This window comes from Notothenia rossii, assembly GCF_949606895.1.
Source record: "Notothenia rossii genome assembly, chromosome: 6".
NCBI classification, from domain to species: domain Eukaryota; kingdom Metazoa; phylum Chordata; class Actinopteri; order Perciformes; family Nototheniidae; genus Notothenia; species Notothenia rossii.
Window position 1 is genome coordinate 77,040,293 of NC_136909.1, and position 23,788 is coordinate 77,064,080.

Genomic DNA, 23,788 nt, shown 5'->3' on the forward strand with positions numbered 1-23,788 from the left:
AGACATGAAAGCTGTGTCTCTTAATTTCTGTCAACTTTGTTTTTCCACTTTTCTTGTAGGCATCCTTTTCCAACGGTGTTCAGTACATGCAGTAAGAAAGACCTTGCTGCCAGTCTGGAGAAAGGTGTGGGCATGTGTCTGGACAACATGCCCGAGGTCAAGGTGCTCTACGGTGGACAAAAGTGTGGCAACGGCTACGTGGAGGAGGGAGAAGAGTGCGACTGTGGGGAGCCGGAGGTAAGATGGAGACCAGACATCTTTGTCCTGACTTGCTTAGTCCATCAGTCTGTAACTTCAAGTGTGTAGCACTGATTGTATTTGCTGTATACAAATATTAGATCACAAAAAGCAATTCAGAAAATCAATATTCTACTCTTTGGTGATTTAAGAAGTGTTGTTAATATGATTCAGAAAGATTCCATAGGTGGTCCTTTCCCAAAAATGTCCAACAACAAATCTGATTTTCATGTCTAATTATTGTAAAATGCCCATTTAAATATATGAACACTTAAACACAAGGGAAATACTGGTACCACATGCTTTTCTGACTTTATACTGCCATTACAAAGCCTATGGTGCACAGCAAATAACAGTTCTCTAAGCAATCATCCAGAACACTGAAAGTCTCGAGAGCTCCCTCAGACCCCCCGACCGAACACAACAAATATCAGGTCAAACTTTCTGTTGACATTGACATTTTGTTTGGGGCTTAAAAGCATCGGAACCCACTTTAAAAAAAAAAAAAAAAGACTAAAAGCTGAGCAAATCACCCGATATATAAGTGTTTTATTTACATCACACCTTCCCTCAGTGTCCCACATGTGCTGAGCGGTGCCCTGACAGGCTGCCAGGAGGACTTCATGTCCCGGTTGAAGGCCCATTACTCAAACCACTGTCCAACTGTGGCAAAGGAAACAAACAAAGCTGAAATAAGCTTTCTTTGGCTTTGCAAAGGCATGTATGATGCATGTGTCCACCCCCTTTGTTTCTGCCTCACACACACTGCAAGGCACCATGGGAAGTGAACTTAGTCATATGTGGGAAGCAGGTATTACTCAGTTTCAGCGATGTGGAGATTTGATGATACATAAACATTAATATTCATTCATTAAAATATCTCAAGGTTTTGCTGGAGAATGTAAGGTGGTGAAACTAAAAAGAAAAAAAAGTATATACTAACTAAGCACTCATATACTAATTAAGCACTCATATACTAATTAAGCACTCATATACTAACTAAGCACTCATATACTAACTAAGCACTCATATACTAATTAAGCACTCATATACTAACTAATCACTCATATACTAACTAAGCACTCATATACTAACTAAGCACTCATATACTAACTAAGCACTCATATACTAACTAAGCACTCATATACTAATTAAGCACTCATATACTAACTAAGCACTCATATACTAACTAAGCACTCATATACTAACTAAGCACTCATATACTAATTAAGCACTCATATACTAACTAAGCACTCATATACTAACTAAGCACTCATATACTAACTAAGCACTCATATACTAACTAAGCACTTATATACTAATTAAGCACTCATATACTAACTAAGCACTTATATACTAACTAAGCACTTATATACTAACTAAGCACTCATATACTAACTAAGCACTTATATACTAATTAAGCACTCATATACTAACTAAGCACTCATATACTAACTAAGCACTCACATACTAACTAAGCACTCATATACTAACTAAGCACTCATATACTAATTAAGCACTCATATACTAACTAAGCACTTACATACTAACTAAGCACTTATATACTAATTAAGCACTCATACTAACTAAGCACTCATATACTAACTAAGCACTCACATACTAACTAAGCACTCATATACTAACTAAGCACTCATATACTAATTAAGCACTCATATACTAACTAAGCACTCACATACTAACTAAGCACTCATATACTAACTAAGCACTCATATACTAATTAAGCACTCATATACTAACTAAGCACTTACATACTAACTAAGCACTTATATACTAATTAAGCACTCATATACTAACTAAGCACTCATATACTAACTAAGCACTCATATACTAACTAAGCACTCATATACTAATTAAGCACTCATATACTAATTAAGCACTCATATACTAACTAAGCACTCACATACTAACTAAGCACTCATATACTAACTAAGCACTCATATACTAATTAAGCACTCATATACTAACTAAGCACTCACATACTAACTAAGCACTCATATACTAACTAAGCACTCATATACTAATTAAGCACTCATATACTAACTAAGCACTTACATACTAACTAAGCACTTATATACTAATTAAGCACTCATATACTAACTAAGCACTCATATACTAACTAAGCACTCATATACTAACTAAGCACTCATATACTAATTAAGCACTCATATACTAATTAAGCACTCATATACTAACTAAGCACTCATATACTAACTAAGCACTCATATACTAATTAAGCACTCATATACTAACTAAGCACTCATATACTAACTAAGCACTCATACTAATTAAGCACTTACATACTAACTAAGCACTCATATACTAACTAAGCACTCATATACTAACTAAGCATTATATACTAATAAAGGACTGGCTTATCTAAAGCCAGTTGAGTAGCACTTAAAATGGTTTGGCTCTATGAAACCTGATGTACTTCTATGATTCTGTTTTCTATAAGTTTGTATCTTCTTGGTCGAATGCAATTATTGTCAGTCGCTTTGGATAAAAGCGTCAACTAAATGTAATGTAATGAAACAATGTCTGTATCTTCAATCTTAAAAATAAGGTCAGCTTAAGATATTAAATAATCAAATATCTGTGTGATAAATGAAATAGCCTGATCGACTTTACAACATATTCTCTACAAGCTGTTTTCTTCAAATACTGGAGGTAATAGTGTGGGTTAACTTACAATATGTATTTGATAGACACATTTTGGTGTTACAGAGTGATGTCTCTTTCCTCAAGAAACTATCTTTGCATGTGTTCTTTAACGGTAAGCGCCGGCTATAATGAGCACGCTAACATGATATCTATTGAGGAGAAAAGAGAAAAGGCTTCATAATGCATCTGTTAACATCAGAGCTCGACATGTGATTCCTAACCAGGATTAAAGACAGCTTTGTTTATTGAAAAGAATAAATGTTTTAAATGGGTACTTAAGTTCGTCATTTTGCTGATCCAAGTCTTTCAAATGACTCAACAGCGTGTTTGCTTCTTTGGTGTTGCGACTAAGCACTTCTTTATTTACAGGCCACTGTAGGTAGTGTTTTAGTGGAGTCATGGTGTTTTACCACCAACGAACAAACTGTATGATTAACATTTGTTAACTCCATCTCAGCCAGTTTGCCCCTCCATGATGTCACCACAAAGGGCCTGCTTGTTTTATCCGCTGGCCCACATAGACCAAGAGATGAAAGCCACCGTTTCTCCCCTCTCTAAACAATAGGCTTACATCAGGGCCATGAAGTAAACAGCCAGGCTCGTAAAACCGCACACCAACTGAAAATTAGACGTCCGACAAGCCGGCTGCCTCCAGTTCCCAGACCTCATCAAATCTCTTCTTTACCTTGGAGCCCCACAAGCGAAACAGCCACGTTGAGAAGGGATAAACGATAGTGGGAGTAGTTTCCTGCGTGCGACGCGTGACACTACTTGGAAAACAAAGCTGATGTGTCTTGGCATTCAATAGAAGATTAACATTGCAACACCGTCCCTGAAGTCTTTACAGCATTACTTCTCTTTCCCCTCATGTCTCCTCTCTCTTCTTGTTGTCGGTTTCTGCCGGCAGCACTCTGATCCTGTCATTGTGGTGAAGTGGCTACAATCTTCGTCTCTTAAAAACTCAAGATCCACTCCTGCTCCTTTCCATGATAGCCAAATAGTCTATTATTTATATACATCAAATCTCAGTTGAAGATCTAAACACACACCCTCCCAACTGCTACTTATATCTCTTGTTTCACCTCACCCACGTTTTGACCCTACCCAGGTCATCCTGTCAAACACACCATTCCCAAATCAAGAACATATGAGTTTGAGTTAATACATGTAATACATCCATTCAAAGTTCTCCAGGTCAGAGAAGTGGGAATCCCCTGACAGGAAGTCCGCCCCCCTGACCTGGAAGTCTTGATCTGACCGGGAGCAGCTGAGAGAACAAAGATCACGTCCACATGATGTTAAACGTTTTTATTTTCTTCCCCATATCCCAGGAATGTATGAACCCATGCTGCAACGCCACCACGTGCACCCTCAAGGGAGACGCTGTGTGCGCCCACGGACAGTGCTGTGAAGACTGCAGGGTAAGAGTTCTTACTCAGGTCATCTTATTCATCCCCCCTTCTACTTTGGAACTCCTCTTTACATTTAAAAAGCCTTCCTGCCATTCTCCTTGCTGTAAAGGTTCTGAAATTGCATTTTCGATGCTTCTATGAACATTACAAAAAGCAGTACTTTGCGGAGATGAACATTTTTCAATTCAGAACTCAAGCGCCAAGACTCAGAACTTTCTCTTTTATTTCTCTCTTCGAGGTTATTAGGAGTCATAATAGTGTGCCCTTGTGTATGATTTAATATCTCAGGTCAGTTCATTCCATCTTTGTATATTTTACCTGAAGGCTGATTTCAGTTATGGATAAGTTCTCAAGTTGAAAAGCGGAAAGTTATCCGTGGTTTTCCACTTTGGCATGAACATCTTTTTACTGAGTACTTTAGATGTGTGTTCTTTCATTGAAAAGGAACATTTGTTTGAGGTTAATTCATTACATTTAGTCTTTTCATTATGTCCTCGAACATGTCTCCAAATAAGTCCTTCTTTTTGCTTTACATTGAAACACATTTTAAATCATAACAAAGAATACAATATTAAAAAGATATTCTACTTTACACTATGGCCCCATTTCCTTGGTGTTTTTATCTGCAGATCTATGTATTGCTTATTTTGGACATAAGAGTACCTTTTACATTCATTCTCATAATTGAATGAAACCTCCAAGCCCTTTTCTCGTTTTTATGTAACCCAGACAGATCCTTTATATTAAATGTTCTTCTGCGTTAGACGCTCTTTGTTAACTTTAAAAAGTGTTTTTTTTCCCCCTCTGTGTCACGAGGCAATAGTCAGGTAAAAATTATAATTTTTCCAATTAGCCTCAACTGTACTTTGTGGAGTTTTTTACTAATCAATTTGTCCTACCTAAATGGAAATCATCATGAGGTCAAGGAAAAATGTGAAGGATAACAAGACAGCTGCAGTGCTAACCCAAAGATAATGGGCCTAGTAAAACCTGATGCTTTAAATATGTCAGAAAAACTGAACATTTCACCAAAAGCATTGACTTTAACAGATAGATGGTCATCAATTCTGCATATACTATTCCTGAAATGGCTCACTGTGCTGTACCGTATGCGTTCACAGCTGAAACCGGCTGGCACCATGTGTCGAGAGTCCAGTAACTCCTGTGACCTGCCAGAGTTCTGTACCGGTGCCAACCCTCACTGTCCAGCCAACGTCTATCTGCATGACGGGCACGCCTGCTACAGCGTTGAAGGCTACTGCTACAACGGCATCTGCCAGACGCATGAGCAGCAATGCATCACCCTGTGGGGGCCAGGTAGATAAATGGCTCCTGATCAGCTGTGTTCATCCTCTTTACTGTCATTAGGGAAATCGTTCACTTCAATTTGGTCGTTATGTTTAGCATTTTGCTTGTTTGTCTTTGTGCGAAGGAGCCAAACCTGCCCCTGGGATTTGCTTCCAGCGAGTCAACTCTGCAGGAGATCCTTACGGGAATTGTGGGAAGGATTCCAAAGGCTCCTTTGCCAAATGTGATGCGAGGTAAGTTTCTGCAGCTGCACCGATGTGGTAGAGGTACGGAGAAATGACTGTGCAAAACAAAGCTGATTAGCTTAAGTGGTGTCATTAGAAATCTTCAGTATGTGGTGGAATCTGACGTGTGATCTTCAAACTAAAGTTTACACGGGTGAAAACATTTAATTTGAGGAAGATGGCAGCTAATTACGGTCTATGAAAGTATTCATGAATCATTTCAAGCTATTCTTTTAACATAATTGTTCCAAAGATCTTTGGGTGAATTCTGTATTCAAGCGCTTTGTTAATTGATGTAATTGCTTTAACGACCGTAGGACTGAAGCACTGCGGCTCTCTTCAGCAGTCTTTCATCTGTTTCTGCATTTACTTCTCCTTGTGTTTGATTGACAGGGCTTAATGCTTTATTGATTAAGCAGTAGGGCTGCTCGATTATGGCAAAAATCATAATCTCGATTACTTGGGTCAATAATTGATATCATGATTATTAAAAACGATTATCCATTTACTTTGAAAACATACATTTATTGGAGAAAAAAATATGATTAATTGAGCAGCCCTATTAAGCAGCTTAACTATGTGTCTTTAATGTTTTTGACAACGCATGTGTTTCTGTGTGTTGTATTCAGGGATGCAAAGTGTGGAAAGATTCAGTGCCAGGGAGGAGCCAACCGGCCAGTGATCGGAACAAATGCTGTTTCTATTGAAACAAATATCCCGCTGCAAGAAGGAGGCCGAATTCTTTGTCGAGGAACGCATGTGTATCTGGGCGATGACATGCCTGACCCTGGGCTGGTGCTGGCTGGCACGAAGTGTGGAGACGGCATGGTGAGTGATCACTCCATTAGTTAAGAGTTTTTCCTTAACAACCCTCCAGTTAGTGCTTTTTTATTGTAAGTAAGGGTGTTGTTGAACATGAGTTCTGGTCTTAATATGCTCAATATGGGCCTAATAAGGCAGTAGTACCACAACAATAGTAATTCTCCCATAATAACACCTAACAAATATGTTCTATTCTTATGTAACAAGACATGAAACTACAAGTGTTCATTGTGTCAAAATAACTTAAAATTAGGTATTTCTAACTCAGAACATGTTCACTAATAAGCAATTAGTTTGGCTCTAATATGCGTGTTAAATGTTAATTAACAACTACCATCATTTTAAGACTATAAGGCGAACCTGAATATAAGCCGCAGCAGCTAAATTGAATGATGTGTACATATATAAGCCGCACTGGACTCTAAGCCGCAGGTGTTTTAATGTTTAATTACCATATGTAAGGGTTCGTGCACAGAGGGGATTGTCGGGAAAGAGATGGCTGTTTGTTGAAATGTTAATAAATGAGAGCTTCCTCAAACAAGTTGCATATTTGCATAACGTATTCAAGTGTTAGCATTTAGTGCAATAGTAGCTACAGAACATGTACTGTGCTGTGTAAACTGTACTGTATCACATAGCGTTTCAGACACACAAACTTTTCAACTTTCAAACTTAAACGGTGCGCTCCCAGCGCACGTACCGGCAGTGATCTACAGCAGTGGTTTTCAACCAGTGGTACGGGGACAAACTGTCTCGCTCTCGTAATGTCTGTCTGTCTTGCTCTCGTTCTGTCTCTCGTACCACTCTCGGTTCCACTTTTACTTTTGTGCGCTACCTGTCTCACTGTTTTCCGGCCTCCAGCTTTTCCTGCTGGAGCACGCCGCTTAAAGGTGGGGGGCGCGGAGCGGCCATAGAGCCCATAGAGTTAAAGGTGGTGGACTGTAACCTGTAAAATCCATAGATTTAGGAGGTCCCCTAGTGGCCGTTAGCTGTAAAAATCCATAGATTAGCCGCACCGTTATATAAGCCGCAGGGTCGTAAAATGGGAAAAAAGGCGCGGCTTATAGTCCGAAAATTACGGTAATTGATGGTGAATATGTGTATCTAAAGTGTTACCGTCATTTTCTATTCCTGTGTCTCAACTATGCACAAGTATTTATAAAACTAAATGAAATCATAGGTAGTATATACAACAGTAATGTGCTGTATAAGCTGCTTCTAAAGGTCATGCTTGCTATTCTCTATTTATTCACTACTGTAATTTACAAATTCTTTCTATAGCTTTAGAACGAGCTGTTCCCTTGTTGTTTATTGCCCTGCAACACAGCATGGAGCTATATTATGTGTCCTCTAGAGACCCCAAAAAGACTGACAACTGTGTGAGCCTAGTGTAGTACTACTCTTAGTATTCCTTTGGGTGCTGAGGACTGCAGTTAGGAGGCGAGGCAGAGTCAGAGGGGCTAATAAAGTTAACTCCTGAGGTAATCCACTGATCCGTATATATATAGACATCATGCTGAGGGCTGGACAAGACCGTCATGGCAACCAGTTATTTTATTAGGTGTGCCTCCCGACTTTGTGCTGCCCTCAAAATCTCTCTTACCACTGCGCTGAAATCAGGGCTTTCTTTCACCACGAAGGAGGCAGAAAAGGAGTTTGGCCTGGAGCACTTGCCTCCTTTATATAATATGCAGCTCATACGGACATTGTTACCACATTTCTCTGCCGCTTTATCAATAAGTAAATGGATGAACATTACATTTTAAAGCACCTCCCATTTTCCCCTTTAAACTGTGGGGTTTTCTCTGGAAGTGTTTCCTTGTACGTAGGGCTGCAACTAACGATTATTTTGGTAGTCGACTAATCGGTCGATTATTTTTTCGATTAGTCGACTAATCTAACGATTATTTCTGTCACACCCTCCATCTCTGCTTCCTGTGGGCACGGCTCCTTTTCCGGGCTCCAGTGCATGTTTTACCTCAAGTCTGCACACCTGTGAATGTCACCCTGTTGTCCAGTCCCAGGATCAATTCAATCGCATTTTATTCTTGTCATTTCGCAGACCCTTGTTAATTATTATTTTAAGTTTGGAATTAATTACAGCGTCCATAAAGCTCTAGTGTGCTCTACTACGCTGTAAGCTTGGCGCTGTTTAGCAGCTCGTTGGTGGACACGCAGCCTCAACATAACTGAAATAGCGTTTGCTTAGCAAGCATTAACCATGAGACGTTCTGTTTTCCAACATGTAAGCTAACGTAAACATGACTATGGCTAACTTGCTCAAACTTACCCATGATCCAAAGTAGCAGTCCTCACGGTTCCAGGGTGCTTGCGTTTTAAATGCTCGTGCATCACTGTAGTGCTGCCGTGGAATGCCAATTCCCCTTTAAAAATTCTGCATTTCACTGACTTCTTTGGCTTGTCGTCTGTGAAATACTCCCACACTTTTGAAACTCTCGGTCTCGCTTTTTTGAGCTCTTCATCACCCTCATTCTCTCTCCTTTCCGCCATCGTTCGTATTCTTTCTTCTTTGTTGTTAGTACAGAATGCAGTCATGGCAGACAATGGAGAGTATACTGCCCCCAGCACTTCCTGTAGTGCATTGCAGTTACAAATGAACATTTGCGCAATTTTGAATTAACGTTACCGGCTCTCTGATTGTTTTTATACGACGCGTCGACACTAAAATTCCGCGTCGACGAATTTTTATGATCGACGTTGTCGATTATGTCGACTAATCGTTGCAGCCCTACTTGTACGATGTGAGGGTCTAAGGACAGAGGGTGTCGTATTGTCATACTGATATTCTGTACAAACTGTGAAGTCCACTGAGACAAATGTAACATTTGTGATATTGGGCTATATAAATAAACATTGATTGATTGACCTCTATCGCAAAAGTATATTTTGGTGTCCAGAGATTCAATAATACAAAAGTGCTATTTCTTACAGTTATTTGCATTGTTTACTCACATCTTTACTTGTCCCTATGGTACTAGTTAAAATGTTCTTCAGCTACATACACATCAAGGCCGTTAACTTACAGAATTATAACTCTGTGTCTGAGGAATCTTCCCCGCCCCAGCCCCTCTGGTACTCCCTGATGGGATTTGTTCCTATCCAGTTGTGCAAGACATTGTGCTTTCTCACTGTTTCCCTGAAACACAGAAAATATGATGCAAGTTTTGACACTTGTCCCAGGCCCATCCAGTCGACACATGCTCCTTTAGAGATACCCATGGTTTCTCCTTTATAGTTCTCACAGCTGGATGATTGCATTTGCAACACCCCTCGCAGCTCTGGAGTTCGCTCACGAACATCCAGCAGTCTGCCTACGTTGTTTAAACATGGCAGCGGGGTTATGCTAGAAAAATAACCAATTTACAGACTGAAACAAAAATGTGTTGTCTCAGAGTCCTACAAGTCCTCGCTCGTTTCAGTCATCTCAAGGGGCTTGCCCTTGGAGCTGAAAGACCTTTGGGCTTTCTGTGCAAAATGGCAGTCTGCCATGTTAGCTTGGGTCTGTTGTCTCTGCAACATGTGACTGAGCTCCACACATTAGCATGAAATGTTGCTGGCCTGGGTCTTTGTCATCACGGGCATTTGTTCTTTTCAAAAAGGTTTTCTATTTTCCATGACAATCGGGCCATTAGGTTCACAGCACATGGCCCACACCACAGCGGCAATTAGAAGAGATGGAATAGCTTGATTATGGAAGTCTTGTTTGTTTTCGGGGAAATCACAGCATATTGTGTTTATAGATTCTTCACCTCTTGATCTGCATTAAAGGTTGTGAAACGTGCGGCAATTAAAAAAAAAAAATGTAATATTGTTTATAGTTTTTAAAGTCTTTTTCCATCTCAATCAGCAACTGTACTCTCCTATTCGGTAGAGAACATGGAGCAGGTATAAATCATGTGCACATACACGACAGATGTGGTCCAACTGTAAAAACATCTTCTTCTGTATTAAACCTTATTATTATCTCTCTCACTAAACGCCTGATGATTTCTCCCCTTTACAGGTGTGCCTGAATCGCCAGTGTCAGAATGTCAGTGTCTTCGGTGTGCACGAGTGCTCTGGGAAGTGCAATGGACGTGGGGTGAGTGCAAATGATCTGCTGGTTCAATATTTAGTGTTAAATGATACACTGTAGCATGTTGAACAGCTCTGGGAGGACTCTGTGTGTATTCATTTAGTCACTTCCACCAATTGACTTAAGAGTGTCTTGCCGCCCTCTGACTGCATACAGAGCAACAGTGTATTTACACTGCAGCCTGTGAGTTATGGCAGATGCTCCCATTCGGTGCGATCAATCTTCATTTTCCCACTGAGGTTAAATCAATCCGGTTTAACAGCATCATTTATGGTCTACCAGGGCTCGATATTATAAATGGCCCGCTGGCACGGAAGCACTATTTAGACACCCCGGGCCAGCATAACGTACTTTCCACTTGCCCACTCGGGCCACTAAAAATATTGTTTACCAAAAAAAATTTTTCCTGTGGTATTGGTATTTTGACTAGCAATTTTGTTAAATTGTTTCGTTTATTAACGCGACAACATAGCGTTTCGTGAGTCGCTTCTCGCTTGTCGTTGTTGGGTGAAAAGCAAACAGCTGTCTGCTGCGCAGCGCGAGCAGGCTCCCGTGAGCGGGAGCGCGCTCCTTCACTACAGACTATCGCGCCACCTAACCATTCGGTAACCGGCCAAGTGCCAGGCAAAAAACTATCTTCAAATAAAAGAAAGTCAGTTAAAGGAGAGTGACAGGGAGTATGAGAAGAAGAGGTAGAGAAAGTTTCAGCCAGCTTGATCGATGGAGTTGGCGTCCTAAAACCCTTTATATAATCTATCGATTAGATTTACGATTCGAAGATTATAAAAGTACGGTAGACAAGTGGAGATTATCCGGCTGAACAAAACGTGCATTTATCAAACAGGTTTGTTTTCCACAGACCTTATTTCCAGCTATTTTCCAAAACCCTGTGGCGAAATCCCATTGCTTTTTTGACGAGGGAACCAGCGGCTTACTTCCCGGAGGGCCAGTGGCATTTTACCCTTAATGTCGACCCCTGTCTACTTAAGATGTTGTCCATCATCTGCCCCCTGTACAGTGAGAGGAAAACAGTGCAGCCTTGCAGCAAGAGAACACAGTGCTACTGTAGTTGTGTTGCAGTGTAAAGAAGATGCTCACCTTTCTCTCTTAGTTTTTCATATCAATAATTCAACAGGGGGTGACTTTATGTTTAGTTTACAGATTCCCAGTTCCCAATCCACCAGGGACTAGTTTAGCTCACACTTATCTCTGATCGTATACGGCAAAGAGATTATATACACTTGTGTATTCCACAACTTTTTCTTGTTTCTTACTTTAATGAACAAACACCTCTGTACCAATTTAGTCCGTCAATATAAAAATAAACTTGTTATTCTCAACAACACAGCTGCCAGTTGACATTCTCACTGCAATAACAAATAATCACATTGAAAATACTTTGCAAGAGAATAAAGTATGGAGAAATGTTTCCCATTAGGAGTGTAGAATTGAGCTGCATGTTCCCCCATGCAGACATATCTGCCAAATCAATTTGTCTCCCATTTTCTCCAAACACCTCCCACAGTACGAGACCTGACTGGAAACGCAGTGATTATCTGATTTTACTCTGGGAGTTTAAAGAATAGCGTTAGCTTGCAAAACAACTCACTTTACCTCGCCCTGCATGTATTGACTTTTCCAGGTACATTGGTGTCTATATGTATGTGTTGCTTTTCTATACCTTATATACCCATACAGACATCTTCAACACAAATGAGTATACACTTGTGAAGTGCAATCTTTCCTGATATGAGAAACTGAGGCTCAGGAAGTGAAGAGCCAGTGTGTGCGTCTAATCCAATTGTTGAAAAATGCATACTATTACCGTAATTTTCGGACTATAAGCCGCGCCTTTTTTCCCATTTTCCGACGCTGCGGCTTATATAACGGTGCGGCTAATCTATGGATTTTTACACCTAACAGCCACGAGGGGACCTCCTAAATCTATGGATTTTACAGGTTACAGTCCACCACCTTTAACTCTATGGGCTCTATGGCCGGTCCGCGGACCCCCACCTTTAAGCGGCGGGCTCCAGCAGGAAAAGCTGGAGGCCGGAAAAGAGCGAGACAGGTAGCGCGCAAAAGTAAAAGTGGAACCGAGAGTGGTACGAGAGACAGAACGAGAGCAAGACAGACAGACATTACGAGAGCGAGACAGTTTGTCCCCGTACCACTGGTTGAAAACCGCTGCTGTCGATCACTGCCGGTACGTGCGCTGGGAGCGCACCGTTTAAGTTTGAAAGTTGAAAAGTTTGTGTGTCTGAAACGCTATGTGATACAGTACAGTTTACACAGCACATGTTCTGTAGCTACTATTGCACTAAATGGTAACACTTGAATACGTTGTGCAAATATGCAACTTGTTTGTTGAAATGTTAATAAATGGGAGCTTCCTCAAACAGCCCTCTCTTTCCCGACAATCCCCTCTGTGCACGAACCCTTACATATGCTAATTAAACATTAAAACACCTGCGGCTTATAGTCCAGTGCGGCTTATATATGTACACATCATTCAATTTAGCTGCTGCGGCTTATATTCAGGTGCGCCTTATAGTCCGAAAATTACGGTACATCAGACATAGTGAAAGTACTTCTTCAAATGAGCGTACAGTGGAGATGAACCGTCACTGCACACTTTTTATTAATATGCATCTTAAGCTCAACAGGATTTTAAAGAAATATGTGCCCACTCTCATTTTACAGTTAGTGTCCTGAGTCTTAATTCAATAGAGACAGATCATTTCCTTGTAGCAACATAAAGAGATTTGCTTTGCTGTCGTCACATTTCTCTTAATACACAAATGAAAACATCTCTTTACGCCCCCCCAAGTGCCCCTTAGCCCCGGTGTGAAGAAGTATCCGTCGCCTGGAGGCAGGGAAGGCACTTGACTGCACGCCTGTGTTTAATGTAAATCCCACATCTGCACAACTCCGTCTCTCCTCCCTCCCTTCATCACTCTCTCCTCCCTCCCTTCATCCCTCTCTCCTCCCGCCACACTGACAGCTGGACTGCGTTACCTCGCCAGGGAATCCTCCTGAATCCAACTTGTGCTCAGGAATCCTGAGGCTTTACGGGATGGACTCTCCCATGCACATGTTTGATCTATTATGACTCTCAGTACACACACACACACACACACACACGCGGAGACAGTGTCCTCTCGTATTAAAAATCACTTTGGCTAACCGAATGCGAGAGCTTTATGTATGTATGAAAAATAAACCAAATCAGGTTTCATGTTGTTATTTCTGGATGCTCCCATACATCATTTAAATCTGGAGTTTAGCTGGTAGGAATAGAAATGCCTCTAAGTACTACTTTGTGCAGGAGAAAGGGAGTATCAATATTTCATGTTATATATTGTGCAACTCCCGTGTTTGCAGGTGTGCAACAACAAGATGAACTGTCACTGTGAAGCACACTGGGCGCCTCCGTTCTGCGACAACGGCGGCTTCGGTGGGAGCATCGACAGCGGCCCGATGAGAGTGGCAGGTAGCGTGCACGACTTCATTTCCATCCTCTCTCATGTAGACATCTCTTTCTTGTAGAGTCACTCCTAGATGGATAAGTAGTGTAACTTTTCAAGAACATCCTCCATGCAGAAATACATTACATTGAGTTCAGTCTGTAGCTTTAAATGAGAAGTGAATTGAGTTTGAGTTGAGTGAATTACAGAGAAATGTGATTTACACACTGTGCTGCTGACCGTGTCCTCACTGTAACAGTCTCTGCCTCATGTCCTGTCATTCTGTGCTGTAGATGTGCGTGTGTGTGTATTAATGTGCGTGTTGTCGTATATGGCGTCAGCTGACAGTGTGGTCATTACTGTGGCAATCCTGGTGACCCTGATCAGCCTGCTGGTCACCACCCTCATCATCTTCGTGAAGAGGAAGGCTCTGCTGCGGCTCCTCTTCAACAATAAGAAGAGCACCTTGGAGAAACTCAGGTGACACAACTCTTCACAAAACATGACATAAGAAATTGTGGCTCTGTCAGAAGTTTAGTTCTTATTCCTGCTATCTTGTTTTTAACGAGACGTTTCTACCCAGTTTTAATGCAATAAGTCATTGATTTAAATGTTTTCATCACGTTTGATTGTCACTGGCAACAAAAACAAGTAACCGTCACTCATCACAATCAAATATGGCTAAACCTGAAGCTCATAGTTTCTTGTTTATTTAAGTGATATGTTAAACACAGGGGGAGAAATAGCCTATATTTTTTGGATTCACCTGAGAACATTCGTATCACAAAAGTAAACATTGAGAGACTCGTTCAGACCATCTTGTAAAAAGCATACAATACATTAAAATACTTTATATTGTAATGAATTGCTGCTCAGTATAATAAAAGTGACCGGCTATTCAACTAACAGCCGGGATCTCTGCATATTATACATTATGATACACACACCTTAACATTATGTTAAATGTATACATGAACCAGTAGTTCAAGTACTAGAAGTCATCAACAATTCAAAACTAAAGTAAAAACCATTATATTTGCAGTTTACTCCAGCTAACATGTATTGGATATTCCCAGTATTGCTTATATATGTATTCACTTTTTTCTTGCCCTAATTTTTGTTTTATTTATTTGTTTTTTTTCCAGTTTTCATTGGTTTTCTTTGTTTCTTTGTACTCCTTAATTTCTATACGTTTTTGATGAAATAAATGCCATTTTTATTATATTGATGCTAATGATGATGCACGGGAGGGCTACTCCCCATAAGCTATGCTTCAGCCCTCCCGCTTCTACTCATTTTGTTCATTTGTGTGTATGAATTATACGTTTTTGTTTTTGTATGATTTTAGTAGAATAAATAAAAAATAAAAAAATAAATAAAAAGAAGTTGTGTACAAATCAAAAAAATAAACAAATACATCATTTTTAGATAGACAATAATAGTAAGACTCAATCGAATAGGCATATGATAATTAAGTATTTCCAAAATTGGAATACTTTAAGTGCATATCTATTTGGTTAAAAACAAAAAGCTACAGATTGGACCTACGTTACCCTACGTTCTTGTTTTGTGTGTATAGATCTTTGGAGGCCAGCAGGCCCACCAGCCCCTTGAGGACTCAGTCCATGTACAGACCCACCCCAAAACGCAAGCCTCCACCCAAACCCTGTGCAGCCAACATTTATAAGGTGAGTCACTCCCTGCAATACATCTGTCACGGCATTAATAATGTGTATAATGTCTTTTCATATACACCCATGTGTGTGTCTGTCATGGTCCATTCTATTGGAATGATTTCTTGATCACACTATAAAATCACTTCACTATCATCCACGCCTCGGTTTAAAGTCTCCAGGCTTGTTGACAAAAATAAATGCTGGATAATTGAAGCAAGCTCACTTTATTATCTCCCTCTCTACCTCTCTGAGAAATATTAATTGCGCTGCTTTTGTTGAGGGGATGCAAAGGAAATGTAATTGAGAGATTGCACTATTTAAGTGAGACTCAGGAGGTTGTTATTTGAGCCCTTTGAATATTTGTTTGTGATAAAAAAAAGATTCTTTATGATTAGGGGGGAGCAGAGCTGATTGATTTAGGCGGAGGAGGAAAGCAGGCTTTGATTTGTTTGTTGGAAACGATCGGCACAGCCGGAGATTACCTATTATTAATATGTGTGTGTGTGTAACACAAAGAAAAGCATTTATATTCATGAGTGTTTGTGTGTGTTTGCAGTATGCCGTATCTGTAGCAACAGTGTAAAAAGGTGTAATTATATCCTAATTGAATGCAGAGCGTCGTCCAGTTCACGTTGTGTATTATTCTGTCAACCAGAATGACTTTTTGAAACAGCCTGTCCATCCTTATTATGGTGCCGCTCCAGCCATTCTCTTTTCTACATCTGCATTGTGTGTGTGCATGTGCGAGTGTGTGATTGTTGTCCAGCTGCCAAATCCTTTCTGGCCATTTTAGGGGTTATTGGTTTTGTTCTGAGCGGGGGGCTAACAGCTGGTCAGGACATGTGGTCAGACTCTGGCTTCAACTATTACAGAGCGTCATCTCTAATAACACTGTTCCCCAGTTTTATGGCTGATTCTGACATCAGCTCTTTCACACTAACGAGAGTTTTATGTCCGAAGCAGAGTTTTACTTTTAATGCCTGAACTAAACTTTAATAATTCAGTTTAAAGCTTTTGAGTTATCTTATCAGAAAGCAAGGCAAGCACATTTATTGTTAATGAACATTAAAAAGTGTTGTTTTTTGTTTATTCCATCTTATAATCAAAATGAAGTCTATAAGAGGCCAATTTGACTTCTTTAAATTTAGAGATATTTGATCATTTTGAAACCAGTCCCATAACCTACCACGATAGGACACGTTTAGGTTCTTTTTAAGAGACCTGATCTGAAAAGGGTCCCAAAAACAGTAACAAACAATCTGAATAGACCAGAGGCCTGTACCACGAAGCCGGTTCAACCTAACCTGGATATGTTTGAGTTAGCCGGTTGGCCTAATCCAAAACACATGCGCTCTCGCTAAGCGGTCCTACGACGCTGGTTATCAAGTGGATCACTCAAGCCAGCTTTACCCTATCTAGTTAGGTGCGCGTTCACATGAAAGGGGTGGTATTTGGAGCATTCGACCAATCAAAAACATGGAGAAGCGTACTACTGACAGCGCAGCGCGTCATACTTCCTGAATGAAAAGTGAACTATAATATTAGACAAATGTGAAGACGTTAAACTTTAAACATCCATGACTTAAACACTTTATCCAGGATCAAAGCCACATAGCTGCACCTGCAAGGTGAATACAGCTGGTAAAAGATAAAGCGTTTGAATGCGTACATTAACAGGTTCATGATATCACTGCCCCGTCTAAGACACGATCTGACTTTAATTACATTTGTCTCGAGTGTTTCGTCAACTTAATGTGTTGCTTAAAATAATACTTCTGCATACAGTATGTGACACTGTGAGTGTTGCACGGCCAGATACGGCTCAGCTGACTCAGATAAGGAAATATATGATAGATTATGATGTGATATGATATGCCGCGGAATGTACGTAATGTTACTTTGATCCGGTTCTGGCAGATATTTAAGTAAGCTTTCTTAACGCTAATGTTATAATAGTCAGATTGCTCTGAAGATGGGAGGTGATATTCTATTAAGCTTCACGTTCACACAGTCGGTGATTTTTGCCGGCCGTCTTTCTTTCAACAGCAGTTTTTCTGTATTTCCTTTCTCCTGTAATATGACTTGATCGCTTTAAACTAGCAAACCCAGTAAACCCAAAGCAGAAGAAGAAGAAGTGATGTCAGCGGCTTCATTTGCCTAATCCACCCCAAGGGACTTATTCCGGTGTGAACGCGATCTGTACTTAGTTCATCAGAACTAAAGAGTTCTGATGAACTAAGAAACCATGAACTGAAACTCATGAACCTTTGTGGGAAAAGTACTGCGGTGTGAAAGCGCCTATTGCTAACTTTCTAGCAAAAATAGTTTTGTATCACCTCCCTTTCTTTCTACTTTCTTGTTTAACTTGTCCTTTAGTTATTTCAAGTGTTTCATGCTAAACGAACCCCCCCTATCTTCCTCTCTCCTCTTTCCAGCCGTCTCTCCTGAGTGCGGAGCCTCTCCTCCCCCCCCACAGCTTCCACTCCCACAGCCTGCGCAGACTGCCCCTCTACCAGCCGCTGCACATCAGCCAGCCCATGCCGGTGTCCCTGAGCGTGGGCCATCCCATCCTGCCTCCTCTGCCGGCCTACCACAGGGTCCTGCCCGCCCACACGGCCCTCTCTCCCCCCCGAGTGACACCTTTCCTCAGCCTGCCACGCCAGCAGCCGTCCTGCAGAGCAGACCAGGTTTGTTTCACTCAAGTATTCATATATTCCAAGTCTGTTTAGCTTTACCTTCATCAGAAACTGTCTTGTAATATTTTTAAATGGTCGTTTCTGTGTAGACCTCCGCTTTACTGGACCATACATAACCCATCAATTCAAGTACCATATATGAACCAAAACACAACTTTCTACATCGATTTCCTGTCAATTCTAGGCTACCTTTTAATATAATTTCATTTCAATGAAGTGTAAAAATGAACCTACTAGGACTTCAAAATGTCTTGACAAAGGTCACAGTGACCATTTAGTCCTCTTCTTTCCAAATGTCAAAGTAACTTCTCATTGGAAATATGAGTCCTTGGTGGTGCGTTTGAGGACAGCCATCCAAGATATGAGTCAGCTACAAAACAAGCATTGCACTCAAAAGTTATATTCATAATAAAACATCTCACTGCTCTGGGTCTTGCAGTCATTTCATGTGATTTCATGGAACTGTAGATGTTCACATTTAATTTTTTAGGGCCACCACTCTATCATCCACTGCAGGGAGATCATTTTGTCAACAACCCTTTGCAAGGTCAAGGAAACAGTGAGATATATGTTGGCAAATCAACAACAACAACAAAGAAATTTGGTTGGTCACAGCTACTTCGGACACACTGATGAAGACTTTTTAAATCAGTCCCTTTCCACAATGCATTACCTCATGAAAGTTATGTAACTTTGACTCTAAATAGGAAACTGTGATGAATGATCTTTGTAAAGCAAAGCCATGAGATTTTCATAGTCAAATGAACCGCAACAAATGGAGTGGAATGAAATATAAGAAACCAATCTTAAAGCTGAGATACTCTAGATTCTAAAATGGTCTGCAGTGATTAAAATAATATGCTAATTATAGTCAGTGTTGTAAAACGGAGACAGCCACCTGTACGGTCTTGTGTAAATGTTGTAACAAAGCATTGCATGTTAGTATTACTGCATTCCTGCACTGCGGTCCGCTTGCTTGCCCACATTATCGACTGCAACATTCAATCCGTCTCCCCCGCGTGACCCAACTCCTGAGTAAGACGCTGCGTTCTGCTTAGCCAGCGGTATTGGATGCGGTGGAGATAGTAAATCCATCTGTCTGCTGGATTTGGTGGTGCATCCAAATCCTGATGCGTTCCTGTCGCGGCGCAGCGCAGGGAGCTGTGCTGGATGTTTGTTCTCTGTGAGACCCAGCAGGGAGCGCAGGCGAAGAGACGGATCTCCGCTGCTTTGAAAAAAGATAAAGACACACGCTTTGTGATGTGACTGTTTCTCCATGTTGGATAAGAAGCATAACCTAATCCTAGATGTTAAGGCAAACGCATGAAGGAAGGACTTACAGGGAGACGTACAGAGATCCAGTTATCATACCTCCAAGGTTAATCATTCAGGTGAGCAACAGCAGGGCTGGGAAGTAACTAAGTACTTTGATTTACTCTGGAAATGAGTACAAGATAATGTACTCAACTGGAAGTTTCAAATGTCTGTTACTTTATGATATCATTCCCATAGAGGTAAATACTGCAGGCTGCTGTTTCTCCAATACATTTATATCACAGCTATAGTTGCTAGTTAACACGAGTATTACATCACACGTATAATAAGCTCATAAAATAGAATACTTTTGTAAAAATTGAACCAGGGTTAACAACGTGTTTGGCTTAACAAAGAAAGCAGGGTCTAGTTAGGACCTTTTTATTCGATTTTCAGAAAAGTTGTTGGTGTTCAAACAAAGAATCAATTCCCTTGTTACTTCTTCAGCAAAAACGACTGCCTTACCATTCAGTCCGGGATGATTTTGTGTTGCCATATAAAGCGTTGCAGCACATCACCCCTGATTAATATCAACGTTTGCCAACTAATGATGCACTTTGGCTGAAAGGCTAGCGCTTGCTTTTTAAATAAGCTGCTCACTGACCTGCCAAAACAATGAAACGCCACCACCTGCTTTTATCTCCTATCTCATTACGCTGTAATGAAACAGATGGAGCGAGTAGAAACAGCACTTATAGGTCAGAGACAGAGGATCTGTTGACAGGACCCTTACAAAAAGTGTATTACAAGCTCATTGGAATACTTGACACAACCTCTGCAGCTGTCTTTGCCAATATGTCTCATTTTAAAAATACTTTTTTGCCTCCTATCTTATGCATGTGTGCCAATTGCACCTCATCAATGTTAAGGTGTTTCCAAGAGAATAACACCTCTCCTACATCTATTACAATGAGGCAGAGCATGAGAACAAAACATGGGGGAGATGGACCTTTTTCTCAAACAGACCTGCTCGTTATTATCTTTAAAAATACAAATCAGATACTTTGGAAGTCACTAAAATGTTAGGCAAACACGCTCAAACCGTATTCTGATGCACTGCACATTTAGACTGCAGCTTCACACATTTTAAAATGTCATCTTTTCAGGAATTTAGAGAAACAGCCTTGCTTTTGGCCAGACCAACACGCATTTCAGTTCCTCCGGAGGATTGTGAAAGGTGTTTGTAAGCCCAAGGCTCATAGATCATGCATAAGTAACAGAGGATGGTGCAATCTTTCATTTTGAATTAAGATATATGCACACAACCGAGGCTCCAGTTCCACAGTGTGAGATTTTCTTCCAAGAGCAGCGTTAGAATGCACATCGGTGCTGGATTCTTCGTGCATTTCAGCGGGTGCATCTGTCTATTAACATCTTTGTTTTCATCTTCAGCCTTTGAAGAACAGCCTGCTTCGTAACTGGAGGGGTCGTTATTCACTAAACTGTCCAGAAGTGACACATGTAGGATTTGTCAGGGAGTAATGTGCACTAAAGATCACAGTGGGTGGTACGCCGAATGTGTAAAGTCTGCGTTAGTTTCACTTTATATTCACACCAATTCTCTCTAAGTGGATCACACAAATCCCATACTGTGCATGTTTTACTACCCCCCCCCCCCCCCCCCTAGCTCTGAGCTAATAAGAATAGTCCTCACATGGGAGTGTGCTGCAGACTCAGTACATGGGTCCTGCTGTGCTCCATCAGATTAAAGCATCAACACAGTTCAACCTCTGTAGGGCATCCTGCCTTAGTGCATCTCAAGAGCTCTGGGCTGTCCCACTAGAGTAGAATATGAATTGGATACTTAAAATGATGGAAATATGTTTGGTTTTTCGCTTAATTTGTGACAGCTCTGAATCTGATTGTGTTTCATAAAAAATGGAGGCAATTCAGTTGAAAGCTCCCAGAACTGTTCTGGCTGCTTAAATGTCAATAGTTGCTGATATTAAAAAGCATATCTTTGGTTTAGGACAAATAAAATAATTTGTCAGCTTGGTCAGTAGGAAGTGGTTCAGTCTGTCATTTCCTACTTTCCCTCAGTTTAGCCCTGAGCCTGTTTTTCAGGTCTCAGGCTCGAAAATGACATTCCCAGAACAAATGACCGTATTTTCCCTTCTAAAAGGTTTAAATGAATAATCTTTTTTTCTCAAAGTAATGATAAAGCTGTGAGTTGGATGTAGAAAAGTCAGAATCAATATAGATATTTTTTATTTTAAAGAAAATTCAGATTGAACATAGTAAAAAAACTGTAAATGATAGTGTCCGTCCAAAAATTATTCTTTACTTATAGTGAAAACTACCCTTGGATGATGGTAAGGTAAACTAAAAGCTTTAGGGATCCAAAGTACAACATATAATAAGTACCCTGTATCAAGATTGATGCAAAACAAGTGACTTTTGACCTTTTTAGAGAAGTTTAGCAAAAAATACTCAACCTCTGAGGTGATTTGTGGAAATGGGGGTTTTACCGTTTCTCTGGAACCCATTGGTCGATTTTGGTGATTGACATCTCTTTCTGAGCGTTAGAGCCAATAGAATCGAAGGGGAATCTCCCCACTCACACACATGGTAAAACACTGTTTCCTGCAAGATGTTGCAGGAGGGTTCCGGTACCGGGGTCTCTCAGGCTTAACAGGACCAAAAACAAAAATGGTTTAGAAAAGAAAACATTGAAAATGAAAAACAGTAATTATTTACAGGCCTAATTTATTTATTTCTAAGCTGCAACAACAGACTTGCAGAGTGCATGATCGAACATAGGAAGGAAACATGTTGTGTATCAGAAAAAAATGACTCACAAGATCCAACAAGCTTCCATTAAATATCTCCGGCTCCTCTCAACTCTCAGACCTTTACAGTGATTAAGTCGAGAGAAAAGCAGACTTCACATCTCAGAGGACCCTCACTCACCCCATCAGGCTGCCACTTCAGAGCACCTCTGACTAAAAAGAGACCTTACAAAAACTCCTTCATTCCTGCTGCAATATCCATTTTGAACAAAGCCAAATAGACTGCCACTGTATTTAGATGAAGATCAGAACATGTGCTTCTTATTCTTCTAGTGCTTCCTCTAATGCCTTTGTATGGGAGTCTTTCATGGTTGTATGTTTTTTATATTATTTTTTTATTAGCCCTTTACCTAAGACATTTGTTTTTATAATTATTTTATATACATAATGTTTTCTGAAATCATCTGAATTGAATTATGGATGCATTTATGTGTTCATAACTTTAATGTTTCAGCTGGTAAAGGAGGATATTTATTCTATTTTTTATAAGCTATTAATCTAGCTTGTGAATTCCTGCCCTAGTGATCAGTAAAGTGCCATCTTAACCTTTAATTGCATATGTTTAAAACATGTTAATCAGAATCTTTAAAGTAACTAAAGCTGGAATGAATGTAGTGCGGTAAAAGTATTTCCCTCGTAAAGTGGAGTCGTAGTAAACAGTTACTTAAATTGATAATAGGACAATTAGTTAAGATCATCAAGTGGCACGGTGTCCTTGGGTGTCGTGAAAGGTGCCTCCAAATGAATGTATTCTTTTTATTTGATCATTTTAACGCCACAGTAAGTCTGAGTGCTGTCCTGACAAAACCCAGTCACGCTTTGACTGCACTCATGAATGTTTTAAACCTTGCAGCTCCCTTGTTCTCGCTGTGTTACACTTATTTGTTTCTCTGTGTGTGCATATAGCTTATATATGTCCATGTGTGTGGTGGTTCTGTGCATACATGTGTGTGTGTGACGGTAGCAGGTCTGCTGGTGGCAGATGTGTATCACTGCCTCGCCTCCTTGCAGTAGATTAGTAACACATGATGGCACCTTGTACAGATAAACTTCTACACACACACA

General features: G+C 40.4%; 1 protein-coding gene across 6 annotated transcripts in view; it reads left to right on the forward strand.

The window, feature by feature from the left end:
- Positions 1-23,788, forward strand: part of adam12b (ADAM metallopeptidase domain 12b) — a 92,778-nt gene that overhangs the window by 63,941 nt on the left and 5,049 nt on the right. For 4 of the 6 annotated variants that reach the window (XR_013809460.1, XM_079688763.1, XM_079688765.1 and 1 more), the window contains 10 exons: positions 60-237; positions 4,251-4,340; positions 5,453-5,648; positions 5,764-5,872; positions 6,493-6,691; positions 10,710-10,787; positions 14,166-14,274; positions 14,542-14,728; positions 15,828-15,936; positions 18,360-18,611. Coding sequence is in view for 5 of the 6 variants with exons in the window: in XM_079688763.1 (XP_079544889.1) it covers positions 60-237; positions 4,251-4,340; positions 5,453-5,648; positions 5,764-5,872; positions 6,493-6,691; positions 10,710-10,787; positions 14,166-14,274; positions 14,542-14,728; positions 15,828-15,936; positions 18,360-18,611 (1,507 nt within the window). In the remaining variant the exon portion in view is untranslated. The remainder of the gene's footprint in view (positions 1-59; positions 238-4,250; positions 4,341-5,452; positions 5,649-5,763; positions 5,873-6,492; positions 6,692-10,709; positions 10,788-14,165; positions 14,275-14,541; positions 14,729-15,827; positions 15,937-18,359; positions 18,612-23,788) is intronic. The other 2 variants (XM_079688764.1, XM_079688766.1) reach the window with 1 other exon arrangement.